Source organism: Physella acuta, unplaced genomic scaffold, assembly GCF_028476545.2.
Source record: "Physella acuta isolate Inbredline_101_S28 unplaced genomic scaffold, ASM2847654v3 ptg000242l, whole genome shotgun sequence".
NCBI classification, from domain to species: domain Eukaryota; kingdom Metazoa; phylum Mollusca; class Gastropoda; family Physidae; genus Physella; species Physella acuta.
In genome coordinates this window covers 364,577-390,390 of record NW_026731761.1, presented here as the reverse complement: position 1 = coordinate 390,390, position 25,814 = coordinate 364,577, and the positions used below count along the sequence as shown (strand labels likewise).

The following is a 25,814-nucleotide window of genomic DNA, read 5'->3' as shown; positions in this document are numbered from 1 at the left end:
TTCCACTCGTTGCATCAGCCTGTTGAACTGCGCAGCTCTATCGTATCGCTTCCCAAAATACGCCTTGGCTTTGTGTTCGTTATCAGTCTACCATCTGCACTATTGCATCAGACTGTAATACGTTGTTAACCATAGTCTTTAGTTGACAGACTGTATTGCGTTCTACTTATCGTCCCTAGTAACTTACACTAGTTACATTTAAATGACAGAATAAGTTACTACATCATACGATTATCTTTAGAGGTCTTTCTCATATGACCTCTATTGACCTGACAATACAATTATATGTGCACACAGAAATTTTAATTTATGAAACCATGTTAAAATATCTTGTATACTAATTGTTTTAAGGTTGAGCAATCTTGTGATTCCTCAACAATAACTGTCCTAGCTACAAACATTTTCGAGCAAGAGTGATCTGTAAATTTTTCTGTACTTGTTTGCAAGCACTGAGATAGTCTGCTAGGGATAGCTCAGAAAGCTACGTTCTTTCATGTGTAAAGTTCTCAGAAACAAATTCACTGTATTGATTTTGGAAGGGTACACAAAGCATAAATAAAGAAGACCCATAGGCTGGGTTTTTCTACACCGCTCAATGTCTTTTCATATTCACAAACCACACGTCAGTCTGTTAATTGGAAGAAAAATAAAGCATATTATCTCTATCTGGTCATGAACTTACTGTTTGGGGTAACAGAAAGGTTAAAATTTTAATTAATGCATGTGTTTTGCGTAATCTGTTTTGAACTGATTATGCTGTGGTATAGATAATAAATGAATAAACATAAAAAAAATTATTTAGTAGTTTCTCTACTAATGGAACAGTTTGATACAGCACTTAATAACTAAAACAAAAGTTGATAATTAACTAAGCTTGAGTCTGTCAAGAAATCCCTTGGTCCATCTTGATTGACGTTGGGAAAATAAATATGGTTGGGCATGATAAGTCTTGGTGATCACACATCATTCATGCTCTGTGGTTTAAAGAAATATATAGACTCTACAATGTGTCTGAAAGGTTGTAAATGGTTTTAAAATAGTAATTAACCGACAAACAGCTGTAGTCAATCCTTTGTTCTCAAGCAACAATTATAGTTCTTCTTTAAGTAATGAATCTAAAAGTTTAAAAAAATTAAATTATAACACTAAATGCAACTAATATTACAAGATTTTGTTTTACTTCAGTTAATTTAATTAACTTTGTTATATATAATTTGAAATGATGGCTTGCACCATGAATAAAATTGTATACATTTCTATATAGACCATACTTCTTCTTTGTACTGTTATGTTCTTTTTAATTTTACTATAAAGTCATTCCTCAAGCTCCACTCAATGCTTAGTACATTTTAAACATGATGTTCTGTTTCAACCATCAATTGTATATGCATTTAAATTGATCAAAAGCTACATTTTTGCTCTGTATAGAACTAGAACTATTTTCTGACAATGTTATAAGCTGTCCCTAAGATGTACTATTAGTTTTATTTCAGTTAGCTTCATTTAGTTATTTGATTATTGATACATTTACTTTAAATAATACTGTGACTTAACTTTAAACTATTTCAGTACCGTAGACTTAATGAGTCACACACTCCCTCCACTCTCCAGATGCTTGATTTTACACTTGACCCAACCCAATCAGCAGTGTTCACTATTGCTTATATAGTCATGTCAAGTTTTGTCAGGGTTTTCTTCTGAAAAACATATTGACTGTATTTTTTTTAAAAATTCTTTTTGCCCAGTCTTCTTCTTTGTTTCTTATTTTAAAATATAGGAGGGGATTTCCTCCAATGCAAATAATCATTTTGTATCAACATTAGTGCACCATAAGGTTAATTGTCTCTGACTTCAACCTGCTTTTCTTTTTGGATTTGCTTCCATACAATAAATTATAAATTAACTAAGATCTTTAGTTGTAAATAACCTTTATGTTTGTAAGTATCACAACTTTAGTTGAAATGATCTTGTCTAATTGATAACAAAATGTGTTATGTTGGCCATTACTTTCACAACATAGATCATGCCAATCATGTTAAAGCATATAATCCTTTGACATTCATGTTCTATTGTTTGTCTATCTCTTGTCTATTGGGGTTCATTGTTGTGAACTTCATTATTCACTTGACTTTTCTTCCCCCCCCCCTCCTATTCATTATTGTGTCTCATAAGCTGACACAATTGTGTGTGTTTTTTATTGATTTCAAGATAATGAAAACTAAAAAATGTTCTGTTGCATAACACTATTTTAATTAACATCTTATTTATTTTATACATTTCTTTTCCTTTAAAAATAAACCCAGATAATTTATTCCATTTAAATAATAGCAGATCATTCACTGGTAGCCAGGCTCCATTAAACTTGTTGTTGGTGTTGTGAGTCACTCAAATGGGGGGGGGGGGCGGAGGAGTAGATTAGATTGGGTAGGGTGAGACAGCTGATAAGGAATGCAGTGGTGGTATGATAAGCACAGGTTTATTTGCCCAGTGTTTTGTGTGTATGCATGACTAATTGTTCATACCATAATCTAGTTAAAACTATTAGGGGAGGTATGGGCCAGATTATTTTTTTTTATCCATCAAGCAAATCAGATTTATTGTGAGCAGTGATGAAAGAATTAAGGATTGCACATCTCAAGGTTACCCTCCTACCTTTACTGCAACACATCTTAGAGGTGCCTCGGTTTTCTATTTGTTTATGTTTCCCAGGAGGGGGAGAGTGGTACGGAGATAATAAGAGGCTTGTACGGCAACATACACTGCAGAGAAACCTCTTCTTTGTTCTAGCTTCAACTCTTGTTTAGAGTTAGATATGTCAATTTTTTTTTAAACTCTGATCATATTTCTTTGGCTCGTTTTTAACTGTAAACATTCCCCCTCCCTAATGGTGGTTCTACTGCATTATGTGGACCTTTTTTTTGTTTTACCTCCATTGAATATTTTATCATTTACCTGTAGGTAAATAGGCATTCATACGTTTATATAATCATTTACATGTTTTTAATTTAATAGTGAAAATACCTCTTAAAAACTGGTATTTATGCATCTCTGCACAAACCCTAAATAATATGAATAATTTAAAAAAAACCCAACAGAATTCACATTTATAATAACAACAGTAGATCAAGTTGCTTCGTACAGTTAAAATGTAGTTGTTTTAAGGATGATTTATTTATACATATACATGTATAGCTTAAAAACGAGTATTCAGAAACTAAAATAAGTCTTTTTTGTTAGCAATATTTTACAATGGCAGATCATCAGTGTAAAAATAGTTACATTCGTGGATTTTTTGTTGTAGCCAAATACATTTTTTGTTGTAAACTGAGATGACGTAAGATGCGCAAAATGTGACCTAGTGATCTAGTTCTAAAGTGTTATTTTTACTCTCTGGGATTCTGGTGAAATTTGGCCAATAAATATTTCCTGGTTCCATTCTAAACGCTAGCCCACTTTTATGTCGTATTTCCCCCGTGTCAAGTTAACAACAAATAGGTGTATATCTGGCCTTATCGCCTCTGTATCACTACATGTGCCTCTTTGGATTGCCAATGTTTTCACATCTGGCTTTTTTGGGTCGGTGTGGCAGATCGTTAACTCGTGCCGTAACTCCTGCTTTACTCAAATGTATGGCTACACCAGGCAACAGTACTCTTGATTTAATTCCTCTTTTAAAACTGATAAATTAGACTTAAAAAAAGGAAATTTACGGGAGGGTTTTTATTTTAAAATTTAGGTACTTAGTGGATGAATTCTAGTGTATAAATGTGAATTCTGTTTTTTTTTTAAATTATTCATATCATTTAGTACAGTGCGTTTGCTATTTTCAGCATATCGTGTCCTTGTAATTTCTCCTTCCGGGCTTACCCTTTAGAGAACCTACTAAATTGATTTTCCATCTCTGGCTATTGGGTGGGGTGGACATTATGTAAGGGCTCATGTGTAGGCGTGTGATTTTTTTCTCCCTACAACTGGTTATATAAGCGCATTTATTTCTCGTGAGAAAGAAAAAGGACGCCTACGTTATTTTTTTTTATCTTAAGTAACGATATGCTTGAAGCCGGTTAATAGGCGCTTGTTTCGCTTGAACAGTTAAATGCCGCATTTAGTCGTGGATGATGTGGGTTTATAACTGCTGTATTTGTTTGTCACGTTACCATTAGCTGGAATTCCACCATCTATGATCATTGGGACAGTAGCTTCAGTTAGGGCTAAAAAGATGGGTCATCAAAATACTCTGCTGGGTTGAATTTGTTTTAGACTTCCTTTTGTAGACCACGGGCGACAGTAACTCACTTATTCAGAACGCACCCTAGTGACAATTTTGTCTTGGCTGCTTTTTTTTTATACGATGACCTGATTCCTACTCGGATTATTACGGTTTCGATGACCTCATTCAACGTTGTATGGTGTATGTCCGAAAGGAGTAGCGTTGCCTCAAAACGAGAGATCCATAATCATACGTCACATCTAAAAATAGAACAGTTCCATCTCTCCTGCGTTAATCTCCCCGCCGCCCTTCCCCCCTCCACACCCACATCGACCCGCCCTATTCATTTTTATGTCAACACCACCACACTGATTATTGATTTGGAGATCCTTGACTTAGTGCTTCACATTCAAAGGAGATTTGAGGGTCGGGCAGGTCTCCCTTCATTCCTGTACATTTCCCCTTGCGCCTGTCCTAGTTCGTACACATTCAAATGTTTGAGGGTCGGGCAGATCTCCCCACGTTCATTTACATCTCTCCTTGCTCGTGTCCTAGTTCGTACACATTACAGGAAGTTTGAGGGTCGGGTATGTCCGTGTTCTTGTACAGCTTCCGTTCCTTAACCCTTATTCCGGACCTAACCCATAACCTGATGTAGCAATGCTAGTAACTATCTATTGTGATTACGTATTCAAACTTAAGAATCGATCATAGAAGATAGTTATAAAACAAAATGTTCGGTGTAATCTACAGAGATCAGGCGTTAACATGGGATACATGAACAAAGTATCGATATGCGGGTTATTCAGACTACTCCCAGCCTAACGTCAGTATACATAACCATATATACTAACCAGATAAAACTTGTTTAAAATATTTTTTTCTACATTGTAACATGTAATGAAGTGTTGGGTGCGCACACTGGATTTTCAATCAAATAAAGAAGTTGTCATTGTAATTTTTGGAAATTCGAGTTACTGGGTGTCCCTGATACATGCATGTATGTGCATTTTATATATATATATATATATATATATATATATATATATATATATATATATATATATATATATATATATATATATATATATATATATATATATATATATATATATATATATATATATATATATATATACATACATTAATTAATGCACTATTTTGCAGTTAAATTATAACATGAAGTTTGGAGAGGTTATGAGGTTGTGTGAGTGATTATCTTTCTCATAGTTGAGCTGGAGCCAAATGATTTTCCCGTGTCACGGAAACTTGATTATGGGCTTGATTACGGGTGGTTTAATGCTGCACAAATTTTTTTTTTAGTGTTATCGCAACTATATCAGCGCCGTAGTATTTTTATGAGTGTTCCGTTTTTTAAAGATTCTCCCATTGTACCGTGAGCGTACTTTAAAATCTCGTCAATGAAACGAAATACTATGTAAAGGTATTTAACCTACATATGAAATGGTTGCATATATCTTTTAGCCTGTGATGTTTCAACGACGTCACGGTCCGCTGTACAACGATGCATACATTTTGTCGTTGATTGATCAGCCAGCTGTTTACAGTAATCTCAGTAATTAACCTTGAACTTGTGTTCAATTAATTTTGTTATTTAGGTAGAATATAATTGGTTTGATCAGTACCACGCTACTTTGTATAGTACTTGTATGGACATGTATGGGTCTGCGAGTAGAGTTGTGTAATTATTCACAAGATTGATTGTTGTTTTTCGCTTATCATAGTCATCCTAGCTTTAGTTTAATCACTTTAAAGTCATAGTTAAATAAGGTATTTTAATTTCGAGCGACTGTAACAATGGAAAACGATTGAAGTGTTACGATCCAGATTTTAAAATTATCTTTGGGGTGATAGTTAAACATATTTTTTGTTTCGGTTAATACGAGGCCACGTAGTCAGCTCTTTCACGCATTAACTTCAAACAATAAATTATTATTTTAAATCGTATCTAATTTGTCTTCGTCATACTTGAGGCCAAGCCAGTTAGTATGTTTCCTCCAGCACACACGCACATCGGTATTTAAAATGTTCCAGATATCGAATGTGAAAATCGGTCGGTCCAGGAAATGGGGCGGTTATTTAACATCCGATCGCAGAAAGGCTAAGGTTACACATGGCCCGCATAACCAACGAGCCGGCGGTATTTTACTTCTTTTTTTTTTTTTGACGAATGGCTCTCCTCGCGGCGCTTTCATCACGGCTCATTGTATCTCCTATGGTTAGTTCTGTGAGCACTCGGCATTTCGCCGTGCTGCCTCGACCGTGTGCTCGTCCCTTCTTCGCGATCACAGCCTGTCCTCATCGGCGCAATCTGCTCTTTCTTGTCCCAGCTATGCAACACTGGCGCATGCGTCAAATCAATCAAGTGGGGAGGGCTGGGGAGGAAAAAATATAATCACGCTATCTCATTTGGCCTAATTGTTTTTATTTTCCTCCATGATTTTTTAAAACCCGTTTTAAAGGTTGAGTTGTTTACGATCACATAAAATACCAGCTTAATTTTCCTATCTTTTTTTTTCTTTACAACGTTGACTAGTCATGTTTTATGGTATTATTATTTTCTATTGTTCCTGGCCCACTTCATCAAACTGTCTAATAACAAACGAAATTAGTTAGTGTGGTCGGGAAAATTTCCCCCACCACGGTTAGTCCTATATATGTTTAAACTTGTTTCTTTAAACAATACATTTAATAATACTCTGTTTGAGTATTTATACTATTTATTCCCATATAGTGCATTTACTTAACTTTATACAGACGTATGGTATATGGGCAGATTTTACGTGTATTTATCCTTTATCCGGTATGCAATGTTGCACGCGTAATCTCCATAAAAATGTTAGCTGTTTCTCCCCCTCACACCGGGGACCGTGAGACACAATATGGCTGTTGTATTATAGGGAAAACTGGTTCAGCATCAGCACAAGGCTTATCTCATACTCCTTAGCCGGGATAATTCCACACTTGAGAAGAATTTTTTATTTACTGAGATTTCTTATTTCTAAGGAAATGTACATACTATCCATGGTTTCTTGGCTAGTTAAAGCACATCATTTTACATCTTTAGTGCTTAAAAGGATGTGTATTTTTAGCAGTTTGGGTTTAATTAAAATAAAAATACAAGCGTCAAAAGGATGCTTAACAAATACATTTACATATGTACAATATAATTCACATACGTTTTATTTTAGCAGTTTGGTTTTATTAAGATTAAGAAACCGTCAAAAAAAAACATACATTTTGTGTTTACAACTTTAACTTTAACAAAAGTTCCCTATACAAACTACGATTTTTATCATCCAATGGTCGTTGCCAGCCATGTCGTCTAGGTGTGTAGGAAATCGATGCCAGAAGAGACAATAACAATTGATCTGAAGCACCGACTAACCCCATGACCAAAAAGGGCCATCCAGCCAGCTACATGTCCATAACGTCACCCCTGTCCCTAATCCGTCCCGATAAGTGGGTTCTCGTGTCAGGGCACCCACCACACAATGCTCCGGTCGGCTTGGAAGACTATTCTGGCACGGTGATGCGCTGCTTCGTTATAACGTCGTTACGTCGTGACACACTGGAAAGTGGACTTAATTATTAGCAACTTTAAAAATAGTTTTTGTTTCCTTGCAGTATAGGGGATAATAATAGTTTATTATTATGGCGTAGCATTTTTAAAAAGGTTATTGATTGTTGTCAGCGTCCTTGTTTTTTTTTATTTACGAAAATTAGTAATCTAAAATATGATTTTTAGCAATAAAAAATGAGTTTCACACAAAGAAACAAACAAACAAACAAAACCGCAACGTATAATGATACAGTAAACAGAAGAAAAACAAAACTACCCACGAACTGTGACACGTAAATACAAACCCACCATCGTAAGATTAAACCACAGTAGGCATGGCATTTTAACTCATCTGACATTGAAAGTAACACATTCAAATCCTGGATACATTTTCCTCCAAATCCTCTTTAATATATCACACCCGCTAAGCTTTTAACAATGAGTCCTCTTGTATTTATCCAGCGCCTTAAAAAAAATCTGTCTATTCAAATGTAGACCCTCACTGCATCGTCTTAAAAGAAAAAAAAAGAATCTTGTTCGGATTTTTTTTTATTGACCAGGCTTGTTTTTATTTCTTTCCCCTCCCCCTCACACTGCCATTAATATGTGTATAAAAATAAACCTCACACTATTTCATGGCCTGTGCAATGCCCGGCTGGCCCGTTAATAATTCGGTGCACGCAGCTTTCGCCACTGCGGGGCTGTCGCTGTAACCAAATACGCTTTCCTCGATCCCATCCCGCTGTGCTTTCTCCGATTGCTTCCCCTCTTTCGTTAGGTTGTCTTCGCCACAGGTCGCCCCCCCCCCCCCCCCCCCCCACCTCCTCTTCGCCACGCCATCACCGTAACATTTCTTGTCCATTTTAATTATTTCACAAAATATTTATGTCAAACCCAACGAACAGCGGTTATGCTATTAGTTGTGATTTTCGTCATGGCAGATATTGATGTATGGAAGTGATGATCAGTTTAACAAAATCGCTTTCATGTATTCCAATATTGCAACACATAACATGAACTTATGTAGGCTAACCACTAACTATCAGCCATCGTCTATAGACCAAGTTATTATTATCTGACCGTTTTAGTAGTTAACCCGTGGACCTACTTTTTACTTTAATGTTTACTCAAGCACCTGTTTTAGCCTAGCATACCTCATCGTAATCTGGCTACTAGCTTTCTTTACCCCTCCCCCGCCTCTTGTTATGATTTCGTTCATCAACTAGTGGACGTTTTTTTTTTTTCACCTTAGTAACCCCCACTCTCCAAAACATGTCTTGTTTATGAATTCATTGTTGTTGATTAGATAACAATAGTTTGACCAAACCCTTTATTAACATGTAGCACTTGTGATGACATGTGTTTTTACTATAGCCTACGTCATGTTGTTGATTTGTTGACATGTGTTTTCTCCAAACACCACACCTTCAATGGACCAACGTGCTGCAGCTTGTTTGGGTCTAACCACGCAGTTGCCGTAAGCGGCTAGACAATGCGGACAAAATAAATGGCTTAGTGTTTAAATAGCGTGACGTTAAAAATAAGGCTCGCGGTTTAAAATAGCGGTTCTTTAACATTTGTTTCGTAAAATACATCTGAACCTAATTGTGATTTACGTAGATAGCCGTTACATTCATTTATCTAAACCACTGATCTAAACCCTTTTGAAGTTTATTCTAATTTAAATGCAATAAAACCTATTTAAGCAGGGATTCTAAATTTGGAAATGCTTGCTACTGTCTACATTTATACCACTCTCTTTACAATAACTTTAATTTTATTCTTGTGTACTTCTATTTAAAAGATTTTATATTCAAATAAATGTGCAATAGAAACTAATTGTTCGTGAGCAATTTGTCTACAAGGGCAAAGTCCTTTTTGTGAACTGAAATGCCCAGTTAAAATGTGCGTCTTTAGGTGATGAAATGAAATGCAACAAGGACTCCTATTTAGTATTGTCCAGAGTGAGTACAGTCTGGTGCACGTGCTTCACGGCGTGACGCTCAAGCACAGATACTTGATGCCTAAGTTATCACATGGAGATTACATTTGTTTGAAGGAAGTATGCCCTTGGCACACGAGTGCTTTTTACAGACCCCCCTCCCTCACAACAACCGCGTGCAATTAGTTGAATTTAACCACAGGAACTAAACGCTTCATTTGATTGTATCTTTTAAAGATTATTTTAATAAATGGGAAGTATATATTTAGGCAGTAATTGTACTTTATTTTTTTTAGGGTGCAGGAAGTTAATTTTAGTGCAAAATATTTTTGAAACTTATTTCTAGAATTAGGAAATGTATTTTTATAGGTACTTTTTTTAGTAGGCCTACACTCTTATTTAGTTATAAATTTATAACTTAGAAATTCTATTTTTAAATACTAATTATCAACACAAACAGTAGGTTAGAATGAGCTTGCCCTTAAATGCAACGCCGTAGGAGGTCTTGCGGTATCCTAGCATGAGATAAAGCTTGGCTGGAGAGTGTCAGATACTATTTCCAGACTCCCTGCTGGTCAGATAGTAATTAGCTGCCATCTGACCCAGCGGGTTGAGAATCGCTGCCCCAACTGTTGCAGGTCTAAATCTTTGTTTCGTTTCATGGCAGAGAGCACACGTTCAGTAAATGAATCCGTCTTTTTATCTTGAAGCTTTTTTTTTCTTCTTTCTTTCACCAATATAGCCCGCGTTTGGTCTCTGTTGCAATAGTGTGACTAGGTCTCTCTTGCAATAATGTGACCATTGTACTTACGACTGGCTGACCGGGGAGCTGACGTTTAGGCTTGTTAACAAAGAGCTTAAATTATTTGTGCAGGCGATTAGACAGCTCGCCGCATACACTTTGGGAGATGAGTGACTTTAGTTGGGCTGAAAAATTTCCAGAGACAGCAGCTATTTGAAAAATTTGGTTTGAGTTGGTCGTGGATTTTACCTTAAACAGTACTTCTGGATACAAAAGTGGTAATTAATTTGATTACTCACTTGAATCATTCTAAACTAGGCTATTTTTCATTATGTTGACTGATGTCAGGATTTAGATCTATGTACATTGCATACAGATCAACATTCACACACGTTTCAAGGTTGTTTTATGTTTGTAAACTGCTGTGTGAATAAGACGATCACTACGCTTCCTCCTGATGTAGTCTATTTATAAGTATTAGTAATAACTACATAGTGATGGTAGCTTTTCTATTTTTTAAACATGATTACAGTTTAGTTTAATGCAACCACTATATTTTTAATTTGTTTACTTTTTAAATAAGCACGTGCAACGTCATTGGTGTGTTCCATATGGTGTGTTCCATAGTTACGTAACACTGTGTAACAGCACATGACGACGTGTTATTTTCGTCCCCTCTCACACCATCATCTCTTTGTTCACAAACAAGGGAAAAAACGATTTTAGAAGGCGGTTGGGGGAGCTGTAGGCGAAGTGTCTACAATTTCTCAACGGGAGGCTGGCTATTGGGCCAGCAGGTCGTGTCTGTCAAGTGCAGGCTACTTGTAGCAGTACAGCAACTGGCCGGCATGTGACCGACCGTCTCTACCCTACCAACTGCGCCACTGTGTTGGCCTGTTATATGACCGCGGACGTACTCCATAGCATAGCTCGTTCAGACAAGATCTCTAGACTTCAGTCCTAAGTGTTGGCGCGATTATTATTTTTTTACATTTCTTGTTCTTCATCTCACATAAGTAAGTATAGTTTTATGGAAAATATGATACAATTTACAATTTTATGAACTATATGACACGATACCATTTACAATTTTATGGAGATTATGATACGATACTTCTTTTACCTCAAGAATTCTACCAGGACTTTGTTTGTTGCCCGAGTGAAGTACCTTTTTATGCCTGTATTTTAATTTAGGGGAATTAATTATACAATAGTTCTGATACTTAAGCACATTTGTCGCATCAAGTATATGTCGTACATTTTACAACTGTTAAACCTAAAAACGTAATGGAACAGACGTAGTTATTCATTCAAAGATTTGATTGGGCTCATTATTACTTTATGCGCGTTTTGCCAAACACGTTTTATGATTTTTTTTCTTCTAAAATCTACCCTTGATAATTTTTGTTAAATTTCTAATCATTGGAGGTAGCATCTGTGAAGCATGCACCTTCTGGTACACCCAGTGGTGGTGTTGATGGTGGTTTAATGTGCCGAGTGTGTGTTGCTGTACCAGTCTGACCCATGTGTGGTGTTTGTGGTATCTACTTCAAGATCTCCGACTTGTGTACCGCCACTGGACTTGGCTTTACAAGTGTACTTGACATACGGGTCAGCGTGTTAGATAGGAGTCATTGATTACATTACATGGTCAGTTTTCGTGTATAGCATGTTTGCTTGTAAGCTATACAAGCAGGAGATAGGGAGATCAAAGGTTTCTGCGTTGGCTAGAAGTGTGTTGGACTTGATGTTCAATTTAATTTACTGCAGTTCTCAAGTCTATCTTAGTATAAAGTAAGTCGACATGTATCTATTTTAATTTTTTTTTTCCAAACTGCGTTTGCTGTTGCAATTATTACCTTTGCTCGACTAACCTAACGCTGGGTTTGTGTTTATTTAGAACAGATGCCTGTAATTTAACCCTGCTATTTGACCCCGCTTGCACATTGTGCACTGTCACTAGTAGGTCACTTTTGTATGAGCCAGACGCCCGAACAATTTTCTGATAAACAATGCTGGCAGGTTTCACTACGGCCATAGAGGCGTAGCGCTCGCATCTCTGAAAAAGAAATTAGCTGTTCAACCCTTGTGCTATGTAGTGTTCCCGTCTGTTTTAGTTTAGGTTTTTTTCCCTATTCATAATACCTTCTATAACTACCACGAACCCACACACATATTTTAAAAAAATCACTTTTAATGTCGCTATATGGTAGATTTCAAGGGAGTCATGTGTGTTGAAAACAAGTGTTGTGTTTGTCCGAAGCCAGTAATTGCTGTCATCTGTATGCGAGAGACGTGTGTACTTGGAATGGCTTGCTGTGATGTGCCGGGTCAGAACATGCCTGACGGGGCATGCTTGAAGACACAGGTGCTTGTTTTTGTTGAAACCACGCCCGCCCCGTCTCCCTCTGTGGCATTTCCATGAGCTCCCACAGTGCAATTGGAGGAACATTCTCCCCCCCCCCTCCCATGTCTCTCCGTTTTACAATAAGCATACAGATACGTGTGTTCATGCATTAAATTGTGTAGGCTGATTTGTCTTTGTTGTCTTCTGTGTAAATAGTGTAATTCACGACTGATGTGCATGCGCCCCGCGTGGATAGACATCCGGGTTATCATTCGCTATCAATGAGAGATAGTTTTTCAACAAGAATTAACGTGCTTGTATTTAAATGTTCCGCTGGTGATCCTTGTCTCCCTCACCCCTCCCTCATCATCCGAGCCAGGTTTAAAGTGACGTATCATATAGGCAACTCTTTCGTCAGCGATATTGTTATACTGTGTAGAAACGTGATATCGGCAACACAATGTTAAGGAAAATTGAGCTACCATGGTCATAACCTTTATCCAACAGTATTGATCTATGTGCGGATGCAGCTAGTTTGGTGTTACTCTGCTGTCAAAGCAAATAGAAGATCCCGATATATAATATAAGATGGATGTTAGACGTGGTGTATCGTAAGTGATGTAACGCCTGCAGGTGTTGGTGTACATTTCAGCTGTCTTTTTGCAAAGAAATGGAGGGGGCTGTATATGTCTTAACTAATTACTGGTTTTTGCTAACAGATGCAACTGCCGAATGTTTTCAGGCGATTTAATCTACATCGCGTGGATTCGGTGCGGTTTAAAGTGGGGCAACATTTTGTTTACTCAGCATTATTTTGTTGGTGCTTAAAACGTGCTAATTTTGTTATCTGTACCAACAGATTTCAAGAGTATTGTAATTCTTTTCTCATCTAGTTTTGTAATTTCTTCTTTAAAAGACACCAGTGAATGGAATGCGAAGTAATTGTTAAAAGAATTGGTCCTATATAGTAGCGGCTTGTCTGTTGTAACGACTAAAGTGGTGTTAAAAGCGACTGACATCGGTTCGCACTTTCCTTGTGAATGCCAGAAAGTTGAGTGGAGATGGGGTTGCCACGGTTGCCATTATAATGATGAATGTCTATTGGATAATTGCACGCCTCACAGACGCACCTAGGGTCCACGCAGGGGCAATCACTCTAATGGCGAGCACCTGGTATCGATAGTGCTCTCCTATCGCCTTTATGGCATGGCTTATTGGGGGCAGTCGAATATCTGGGCTTTTTTAAGGGTCGGTCTTTTGGTAAGGTATCCAATACATTTTAGCTGTTTTGATTTCATTGGTAGTCGATAAGAGTACGTGTGTACATGGAAGATTTGTAAACAAGCGGCAATGGTAGCGTTGTTTTAACCTTGGTGTATAGACCAGTAGAAGTGTAGGTGCAGTTCTTAGTGGTTTTGGTATTTACCTTAAGGAATGAATGCATGCTGCTGGCAGAGACCCAAGAACGCTTTAACTGTTTTCATGGCTCAGGAAATCAGTCGATATAGATCTATCAATTACATCTTCGAATTATTATTCCGTTGACAACTAATCTAGTTTTGTATTATTGGTTTAGTTTACTCTTTAATGATAACTTTTATGAAAGAAACTCAATACCAAGCTAGGTTGCGAAAACATGTAGAGGTACGTTTGATAATTCGACAACAATTTCCTTCCTGTCCTATTTTTTTATTCACCGAGTGTCCCTGCCGTGTGTGCGCCAATCTTCCAATTACGCAATGTTTGCCGTGTACACGTTAGCCAGCACACGACCTGTGTTGTGTGTCCGTGTGCTCGCCCATCAGTAATTGTCCCGTGCGCTGCCCAAACACAAAATTTCTGTCCACAAAGACTTAACTCCTGCCGATCTGACACTTGAGTCGTGGCTAGAGGGGGGGGGGGGGGTCGAATGACACACTGTGCAAACACCGCATAGCATTTACTCGTCTCTACATGATTTGGTTCACATCAGGCCCGTTTGGTTGTACCACCCCGGTCTTTAAACAAACATTGTGTCTCTACGTTTCTGTTGGTTTTAAACTTACTCATGGGTGGTTTCCCTTGACTCGCCTCCCTTGACTCGTCTCCCTTTCTCTAAGTAGACAGTGAAACTATATATATTAAGCCTTAAGTACCGATTTCTTTTAATGGGCGATTTAAGACGATCGTTTGACAGCGACTGATTTTTAAAAGTGGGTTTAGAAAAAAATTATGCAATTGTTTTCATTTTTTGCAATATTTATTCAATTTGATAGCTGCACGATTATAATTATAATTTTTTATTCTTTGCAGTTAGCTGGGCGTACTTAAAATTTAAAAATAAATTGTCTAGTCCACCTACTTTAAATGGTGCTACGTTGCCATGTAGCTATCAAATAACGCATTTAAAAAAAATAATTAAAATCAATTTTTTTCATTGCAGTGATTTAAATTGTGAAATTACTCGTACCCTAACGTTTTTTGCTTTTTGACTTTAGATCTTCCCTTTATTATTAAACGCTTTTGTAATTGAAAGCAAAGAATTTTAAGCTCAGAAATGGCTGTTTGTTTTTAATTAGTTGTTAAGTTCGAGGGCACTAATTAGAATGTAATTAGCTCGTATCATCAGCTGAAAAAAAAACCTCGCTGGGCTGGTAAAGAAAATACACGAATGACTCGATGCCCCCCCCCCCCCCCCCCCCGCGCCCCCCAACACAAACACAACCCGCCCATGTTCCAACAGATATCTTCAGATAGTCCTGTTAAAATGGTCTGTTCGTTTGTCCTGTTCAATGTATTTTAGGCATTTCCCTAGCTCTGTTTTTACAGGCTCGTTGATGACTGAAATTATATAACCCTTTTATAACGGACAACTCCAAGTTTAGCCTTAGTGCGTGTTAGACGAAAAACTATTTTTTTCAAGCAAGTTATTTTCCGAGCATTATCCTCTTCTAATTTATTTATTAGTGTGTGACTCAACATTTCCGTATGATTTTTTAAAAAAGTGGATGGATTTGGATACCAAGAATAGTTTTTTTTTTTTTAAATGCTTGTAATGGAGAGGGAAAGTACCGACTCGAAACTACAACTTACGCTTTGCTAACGAACTGTTTTGTACATCTGTGTTGCCATAGAAACCACAATAGTGTTGTTTTTTTTTAATTTCGCGTAGAAATGTAAATGTTTATAACTCGTTTATTTAAAAAAAAATCCTACACTACGGTTAATAATTGACTTATAACCCAAATTGCTTACGTGGCAGACAGCATATCGTGTCCACGGCAAACAAGGCCGTCTATTTGATTAAAACATGTAGCCACAGGCCTACATTTTACACACTTCCTCTGCGATCCTTCAACATTGAAGAACAATGCCGCAGTGATGACTAGATCTGCACATAGGCTAACCACATATCTAGTGTGTCGTCAAGAGTGAACTCTGACCTTTCGTTTTGAACCCGGTACTGGTTGACTCAATGAAACAACAAAAAAAAAAAAATAGCCTCGACGCCAACAGTGACTAACATAAAGATAGTCCTTGTTGATGTTGTATGGATGCAGGTCACGCTCTCAGGGGGCACACGGTCGAACATCGGTACTTGTGGGGTGTCATAACTTAGTGCTAGCTGTCACATGATAGTTGGTTGTGCTTTATTGTTGGGGGGGGGGCGTTGTATTGATGCCGGTTATCTGCTTGATAGGCATTTTAAAAACAGTAATTTAACACTGCGGAATAAAATAACTTACATTTGAAATTGTGCATATTGCTTTTGTTTATTTCAAAATGTATTCGCAAAAAGTTAAAAATATACTGGTTCGATAAAAGTGAGCGAGAAATTGTTTGCAGTCTTTCAGACAGGAATCGGGTGAAAAAAAAAGTATGTAATAAAACACGGACTAGTAGCGCTATTCATTTAATAGACACTGGAGAAGTCTGTGTGAATACACTTGTTTTACTTCTTCTGTTTCTTTGTATTTGGGGTAGTGGCTCACAAATACTCCTAGGTTTTTTAGAGTCTTGCAGTGGCCGATATTGGTTTCTTTCAAAATATGCAGTTCATTCCTGAAAATTTTCAACTAATGATTTACAAAGTGTGAACCTAGTTTTTACAACTAGAAAACTATCTTTCGTCAAACGCTTACACATTTTACATACCGTTGTATTGCAAGACATTTTGCTCTTAGTTGATAAATAGAATATTGTTGATCGTACTCTGTGATGAGCGATTGGTATAAAACCCCAAAATCATTTAAGCTACATCCAGCAAGAGCGACAACATTAGTAAGCACAATGTCGCTAGCAAGAATTCTCATGTGATAAATAAACTCATGTGCCTCTATCCCACCTTCTATAGAAATTATACGAGCATTGCTTTAATTCATATCAACATTTTTTTCATCGTCATCCTAAGTAAATAACTGAAGTTCTCTTTATTCATGGCTCCCCCCCCCCCCCCCCCCCCACTCCCCTCCGTCTTGTCATAGCTTAGTCGTTTATCTCCTGTCTTTATATTGAATCTTGTGGCTACCGGGTCGGTAGCAGTGGGCGTTGGCTAGCCTGTGTGATACATGCCGTATATCTTTCGACAAGATAAATATTTCACACCTCGTGTATATAAACAGTTCACGGTGACGGGCATGCTCAGCTACGCGTTTAGATGAGTAATGCCATGTCCACCGAGGGGTAATTTACTAGGGCGATGAAATACGTTTGTCCCATAGAAATAATAAACAACCTTAGCATTTTGTTTTTAAACAGTTGTAAACATTTAGGCGTTGAAAACATAGAGATAAAATCTTGGCCAGCAGTAATAATATAAAGCACTTTCTATTAACAATTGAAGTTTTATCTAAATGTTTACAAATACTATCTTTGAAAAATCAAGCTTCGCGTTTCTTGATATTTTGTAACTACTTACAGAGATTTAAATTACGGAACATTGAGAAAGTATATGGAGTTACTGTAAAATAAATGAAGCTAGTCAGCATTCAGTACGTAGCTTGCTGCTGTTTATTCATAAGCTGAATATATAGAGCTCCGTTGGTCGATTCACCGACGTAGTTGGTAGGCGTCCGTTACATGAAGTGGTTTAGGTCTTGTCTGACACAGATAAGCAGGGCTGGCTCGGGGTTCGGTGTGGGCATTGCCGCCTATTAATTAAACCAGCCGCGATAATTATCTCGACTTATTAGCCTGGCTTGGCCTTTGAGACGAGTCGGTTTCTTGCAAGCCTTGCGTCTGCATTCTTAATTATCTCCAAATATATTTATTCTGGTAGATTATTATAACAAGAATTGTAAGATGAATTGCAGTCTGAAGTCATCCAATCATTTATAACGGCTGGGTCATAATTCATTTTGTATTTTGTCTAATTGGTTGTAATTAACAATGACATCAAAAGGTGTTTGCTTAGCGCGTGTAGTTCTCATGACCACTTGAGATAACTTTTTTTTTTCTTCCTCGGCGCGACACACTGGCTTGACGAAATGTCCTGCGCGTGAATGTATAGTTCTGTACTGGTTTATAATAGCTGTTTCGTCTTGTCTCATAGGTTGAGTCCGGTCAAGTTTGGGAGTAGCCTGAAACCTTTAGCATACTTGAATATCATTACCTGTGCTCGTTAGCTTTGTGTCGGGGAATGTTTTCAATTGTTACCTAGGACTGCACCTAATTGATTTAAATGACTTCATCCTATCACGTGACACAAAGCATACATGGCGGAATCAATTACTGTCCATGTCAATTTTCTGCTCCACTAACATACATACGAACATACATACATATCGTTAGGGAACTTCAATAGGGAAGTCAGGACATACTGTTCTATAGCAATGATAGATTGGCAATTATTATTTTTTTTCCTAGCTCTGAATAAAAAGTTAATACCCTTTTTTCATTGTTTATTATTTTCCTTTCGTATTTCTAATGTTACCGTCTCGCCAGCGTGGCACTGGTGTCTGAGTTACCGTCCTTGATTTGAATAATGACAGTGCATGTGTGATTCTTATGTGTGTTGTTTTTTTTAAACGTTGGAAAAATATTGGTTAGGCTTAAGTGATCCAAGGAGGTGTTGTTGTAGTGAGTCAGCACACATATTGTGTAGCCCAGTGCTCCCCAGCACTCGCTTATGTGGACAAAAGGAAAATTTCTATTTATAAACAAAATATTCCATTCCCTCTACTACCCCCCCCCCCCCCCCCCCTGTCTTACGATTTCGACCACTAGCAGTTTAGTCACATTTCAGTAGAAAGCTGTATCTGTTGTAATCTAAGGCATATTTCCTTTATTTATTTAGATTACATTTAATTTTTTTTCATATATTTAGTAAGGAGAACATTAAAATAATGTTAAGAATTCTTGCCCCTTTGTTTTCTGCCAGCTTTTTAAAACTTGAGACTCTCATTGGTTATCTACAAAATAAGTCAATTTTCCCTTTTCATGATTGTAACTATTCTTGCAAAGTTTATTAACCATCTCTACTCTTTTTGGGGTCAGTATAGCAAATAAATTAATAAATGCCATTAGACCAAGGTCAGGTGCCCCTCTGGAACTAAAGAATTGTTTTCTCTAGGATTTTGAATAATTAATAAATCAACACAATAAGTGGATATAAAAGTAACAGTTTATACATCTTAAGATGTGAAATAGAGGGAGTCCTCTGGTTTGAATGAAAAACATTCACACAAACAAGTCTTCCAGTTTAGTAGTAGCTAAATGAATGACTCCTTCTGAGAAAAATCCCACATTCAACCAGGAAGGCTTATAGTGCCCCCCCCCCCCCCCCCCCCCCCCAAGCCATTCTTTCTCCTCTCTAATGGGACTATGGCCCTTTTGTTGACTGCATCATTGTTTTGTTTTTTGTTGTTGTGGGGGTTTGTTGATGTTTAAATAATACCTTAAAGTTAAATGATATTATGTTTTTAAGGGTTTATTTTCTTCATTACTGAAAAGGTTTTTATTATCAAAATCATCAATCATTCCAAGCCACTGGTTTCTTTTGTGGTGGCATATTTTATTTCCTAATTAATCTTGAGTGTTGTTTTTATGAGCTGCAGCACTGGCCAGTCATAAAATAGGCACCAGATTGTGGGGTGTTGTATGGTGGTTTATTGAGCACAGAAACTTCCTTTCAAATAAAGTAGCCACTGCACTCAGTCCATCTTTCATGTTTATTATGCTTGGTTGATCTATATTTCATACATCTTGATCTTTATTTGTGATATGGTTAGAAGTAGGTTTGAACTAATCCTTGGTTCGTTCCCCCCTTATACTTGTATGTTCGCTTTTAAATAAAATAAGTGGAGGGAGAATGTGATCAACCAAAAGATAGTAGGAGGGGGAACATGTGATATGGAAACAAAAACCACTCAGATAATGGCACTTAACCATGTATTGTAAGAGCACTAGACTGGGGAAAACCCACTGAATGTCAAGTGTCCACCATTGTTGTGCTTGTGACTATTGAAACACAAGGTAGAGAGATACAAAAGGTATTGTTCTAAATGTATACATTTCAGAATGATACTTTTTGCTGTGTTTGGTAACCATTAAGAGCAACATATCATCAACCCTGACAATGCTCCAATTGCTATGATATTAACCCTATCAGCCAGTGCCCACAATAACAAGTACATTAACCCTACCCCTGAAGAATTACATGCATTTCGAATCAATGTAAAATGTAATTTTATACCTATATCAATTTTTATTCTCAGTAATATTATTTTGGTCCCTAATGGATTGATTGCAGGAAGGCGTATCTAAAATGCATTTCTGGTTTTAAATAAACATGGAGTAGATTGTAATCATATGAATGCAACATGAATGTTCCATTTTTTGCTGCATTAGCTATAATGTTGGTTTTATTTATGTGGTGATTGTTGTTTAAGTTAAATAGCTAGTTTATGATTACTTTATAGTAAAATTGGATTTGAATGATTTGGGATATTTTTTATATTTTAATTTTTTTTTTACACACATACTATATATGATGGCAGTTCTGATTTTAAAACAATCTTATTGGCTCTGTAAAAACACATTTGTAAAAGTGTGTCTTGTTATTTTACAGGTGACATTACTCAGAAAGGTTATGAAAAGAAGAGGTCACGTCTGTTGGCACCATATGTCATTCAACAAAACAACGAAGGTATGTTTTGACATTTATGATTGCTTTTATTTTCATTTAACCCCAATCTGACTAATTTTCCCCAATTTTTAACCCTATCATGCCCAATTATAATATATTCCAGATTGATTTACAACTCCACAATTTTTCCAATGCTTTATGCTTATAGAGATGACAGACTAAAATTGACTTTAAAATGGGCAACTATAAAAAAGTTTCCTGGCCAGGGGGTAGGGGATAGAAGTGTGTAACTGTATTCAGTGCCACTATGATATATTAAATAGAAATGTAGCTGCTGATACTTGGAGCAAACATATCTACAAGAGTATATTCTTCATATCTTGTCTAATTGACTAAAGTTATGCTTTGATTTTTATTTTATTTTGTGTCTTTAATATGGCTGTATTAGACTATTGGGCGATTGTGCCTTGGAAATCCAAGCATAAAGTATTTGCAGCGTTGAGAAGGGCCATATGTCGTAAAACAACTGCTAAAACATTAAAGAGTTCATTAAGTTAATTATTGTTGGGCAAATAATTTTAAAGTGAATAGTACAATATTAATAATCTTCTTTGTGTAACAGTTTATATTTTATATTTTAATTTTTTTTTTTACAAAGTTATATTTCATCAACACACTAAAATACAATATTGCTATTTACCACAAACCATTTTTTAAATTTCTATTATTACTCTTTACACATCTAATTCCATAGATATCTTTAATTATAATACGATACTTAATTACACATAAGTTGTCTTTAGGATTTCAATCTGCTTTTTAAAAAGTAAACCAATATGAATTATATCTAGTTTGTCAAAGAATTTTATGGTTCTAATTGGCAGGTCTTACTTAGGCTAGTATAATCATGTAATATAAGGTTAACAATTTGTTGCATATCTGAACCCTGAAAGGTGATTTTGGTATTCATTTGGTTTTAATTTGGTGCAATTTCTATGGACCTCTTTTTAAGTGCTATTCCCTGTTGTTTTTATAAGTTAGCTCTAATACCTGTGCCAATCTAACATGCATGAGCATTTATTTTCTTTTAATTACCTTGTGAGATCCTTGAGATCAATGACTGTTTCTTTAACCCTACTGCCACATCCCTAACACTTAGGCTGCTTTTGTGAAGAGCTTTATAGCCCAATGCCAAATTTGACATACTACAACTCTTTTTTTTTTGTTCAAGAGATCCACCACTGATAACCTACTCCATGCAGTATAAATTTAGTGAAAATATCTATCTACCATTTATGAGGTTGCATATGTCTTTGTATTGATATAAACACTTTAAAATTTTTACAAATCAAACAATGTAATGTATGCATCATTTGTTCAAGATTGCATTATAATAATTAAATTAGTAGCATCACTCTGTTCTTCATCAAGTTTTTTTTATTACTGAAGATGGATCACTAGGATGATGAAGTCATAACACTACTAAACACATTGAGAAACGAAGAAAAGAGAAATTTTGTATATGTTTAAAATCTAAGACATAGGGCACCTATGTATTCTAAGAGTCCCGAGCAACTTGTTCATTGTATATTTTCCATAAGACTTTTCACTAAGGACAATGCAATACTTAACATGCGGGTAATGTGTGTGTGTACTATAAAAATTATGCAGACACATGCACTGGTGTACAGTAATACATCCTCAACAATGTGTGCATTTATTTTTAGCTGGGTCAGGGGCGGGTGCTCCAAGCCCTTCAACTGCAGCCCAACGAAAGGCGCAAAGACGGTTGACAAGGGAAGACAATCGATACCATTCTGGTGAGCACAAACATGTTTTGCTGTGTATGACTTGCATATACCATGTTTGTGAGAGTATTCTCAACTGTTGTTGTGACAAGTTGTTTTATTGGCTTTTTGTACTTCGGTGTTTGTTTGACACTAAGGCCTTTCCCCATAGAATAAAAAGAAGGCGTAATTTATTTTTTAAAAATATCTCACTATGCAACAGATTGATCACATTTTTAGCTATTATCTTTCAGTAAAGTTCCCTATCAAACCTAACGGTCCATGGGGCTAGTGAAGGATAGTTCACCTGTTTCTGTGACCTCATCATATGAAGGGATAATGTAGTCAGCACTACACCCAGCCAGCTTTACTTCCCTAACATGAGTTTGATACCCATCAGAGTTGGGTGGACTCAGGGAGGTGTTGTATTTATTTGAACTCGAGACATTTGGGCTAGAAGTCTAGCGCTCTACCGCTAGGCAATACCACCCTTTTTTATCTTGTATTAAATTAGTTGCTTTATAAGACCTCCTTTGTTTTTCCCCATTAAATGAATAGAATTATTTTTCTTTAGGGAAGTGTTTTTTTAGTGTAGTCTTTTCTATTATTGCCGATGAATAAAAATAAAAGTATTCATACTAAATTTGTTTTTTATCTACATCATTTAAAATAATTGTTTAAATATATTGAGATTTGAACATTCTACTAATTGGGTTGTTATATGTTTGCCTCTTCTGTTTTACCTCTGTATAAAAAGTAAGATATGTATAGAAAAAAGTAATTTAAGAAATGTCACTTACTTTGAAAAAGAAAAGTTTTTGGTTTCACTGATATTAAATGAGCAATGAGTCAAAAGTTATTTTAATATTTTACCTTAGCAAGCTTTAAGTGTAGTAGTAATTGCAGTAGTTATTGTGCATGGTTGGTTGCTTCAGTCGCAGAACACAGAAGCTTTGCTGCTTTTCTTTTCTTATGGAATGGTCAACCTTTTAAAAAAAGAAAATTAATGCACTTCCTTACCCTTATGTTATGAACACATTTTACTGAATTGTCCTTATTTTCCAGTCACAGATTAACATAAAAATGCTCAACGACTTGTTTTAAAATTTAAAAAATCACACAAATGAACACATTAACAAGTGTTGAAGAAAAAAGTCTTGAATTTTGAGTGTTTTTATATAAACAAATTTTTGTTGTTGTTGGTTTTTTTACACATTCCAGCTCCCATGTTTTATTTTTATTTGACAGAAAAACCCAGTGTTTAAAATATTTTATTTTATTATGTTGAAGCTCTGTAAAAATGACAAAGCCTTTTGTGTAGTGTAAATGTGCTTTAAGTTACGATGCATGACACAGGTAGTGTTTTATTCTTTTATTTGACCTAAGCTAGATGTAATGCTCCAGCCTCAGCATGCCTCTAACATTGTTTGCTTGCTGGTAATAATTTTCAGAAATCCGTACAGAAGCAGTCATGCAAGCTTTGGCAATGCAGAGCAGGAAAGTACCTGTGATGCCACTGCCTTCTAAGCGTACTTCAGTCAACTATCAAGGCCAGCAGAGAAGAGAAAGACAAGGTAGGTTGTGTTCACCATGTATGTAGCCCATCTTTTCTTTTGGAACAATGTGGTCAAATGGTAGAATGTGTTAGTTATCCAAGAAAGTCCTGAGTTTAATTCTTCTTCAAAGAAGGTGTTCTAGAGTTTCTATACATTGATGTGTACCTAATATTGTATGGGGGAAGTAAAGCTGGTTTGGCTAAGTGTTGACCAGACAACCTCTTCCTATGTAAACTTCCAAGCAAGGGATGAACTGTGCCCTTGGACCATCAATTCTGTAGGGTACTATCTGACATCTTATGTTGGCATCTCTTGTGGAGCAGCATTGAATGGTGAATGTTCCCCTTCTAGGCCTATTGATCCATAGGGCAGATGAAGTGCAGCTCACCTGTTTCTTAACAGAGGGATGATGTGGTCAGTTAAGGACATCTTGCAGACTCCAGTCTGGACTGAAACTTTCAGATTAGCAGTCAAGTGCTCTACAACCTGTCAAAGCCATCACATTAAATGATTATAAGGCGTGTAACATGTATAATGGTTGGGTTCTAGCTTTTGAAAGTAAAATGTTTCTCTGGATCATTCTAGCCCCCCTGGTTGTAACTAACCTGAGGTGTTAAAAGTTGAGAGTTGTACTAGCCCCACAACAGACAAAGTTCCTGTGTACAAAAGATTGACAGGTGCCCCACTTGAGAAAGATAGAGGATCCTTCACATCTGCAGTTTCTGTGGGTCTTTCAGTTGGGTCCAGGTCCTAAGTTCTAACTTGTTTCATGTTTCCTTGGTCTGCTTTTGCACCTCAAGACTTTTTATTTTTCTGTTCAAGAACATTATATATTATCTTTATCAGTATCTTATTTTGCACTAATGTTTTAAAAAGTTGCTACATAATATATTATATACTATGTTATGAATGCAAAGATGAGTAAAGGAGGGCTGAAAAAGACTAAATATTGGAACAGACTGGGATAAAAATGTGTACTTAACACAACCTGAAGTTCTGTTTTCTATTAAATGTAAATGTCAATGTGTTTCAGATTCATCATCCGATGATGACAGTGTGTTTGATGAGGAGCAGCTGAGAAACTTCCAGAGGGGTGGTCATGCCAGGGACTCTGGTGCCAGCTCTAGTTCATACTCCGACCATGGGGCGTCCCCTTACCATGGGGGAGGTGGAGGGGGCAGCGGAGGCAGTGGGCAGGCTGAAAGACCAAAGAGTGCTCAGTACTCAAACTACAGTATACCAGGCAACACTGCTCGCCATGCTCTGGCTGATGTCATGCAGAGCGCCAGACATTGTAAGATTATTTAATCGTTAGTTTACAAGACAAAACCACAATAAGATTTTATGTAAACTTTGGTTATTTCACTGCCCAAACTACCTCATTGAATCCTGACTCAACCAATAACCATTATATAGTTCCACACTATCTCAAGTAAACTAGTCATTAATTTTACAGCACAACCTACCTCATTCAACCCAGACATTGTAAGATTATTTAACTGTTAGTTTACAACACAAAACCACAATTAGATTTTATGTAAACTTCTTTTAATTCACTGCACAAACTACCTCATTTAATCCT

At 36.6% G+C, this 25,814-nt stretch overlaps 1 protein-coding gene across 1 annotated transcript in view; it reads left to right on the top strand.

The window, feature by feature from the left end:
- Positions 1 to 25,814, top strand: part of LOC131938324 (disco-interacting protein 2) — a 49,237-nt gene that overhangs the window by 2,206 nt on the left and 21,217 nt on the right. The window contains exons 2-5 of the mRNA XM_059296331.1: positions 20,872 to 20,949; positions 22,617 to 22,709; positions 24,128 to 24,250; positions 25,266 to 25,526. Of these exons, the coding sequence (XP_059152314.1) occupies positions 20,872 to 20,949; positions 22,617 to 22,709; positions 24,128 to 24,250; positions 25,266 to 25,526 (555 nt within the window). The remainder of the gene's footprint in view (positions 1 to 20,871; positions 20,950 to 22,616; positions 22,710 to 24,127; positions 24,251 to 25,265; positions 25,527 to 25,814) is intronic.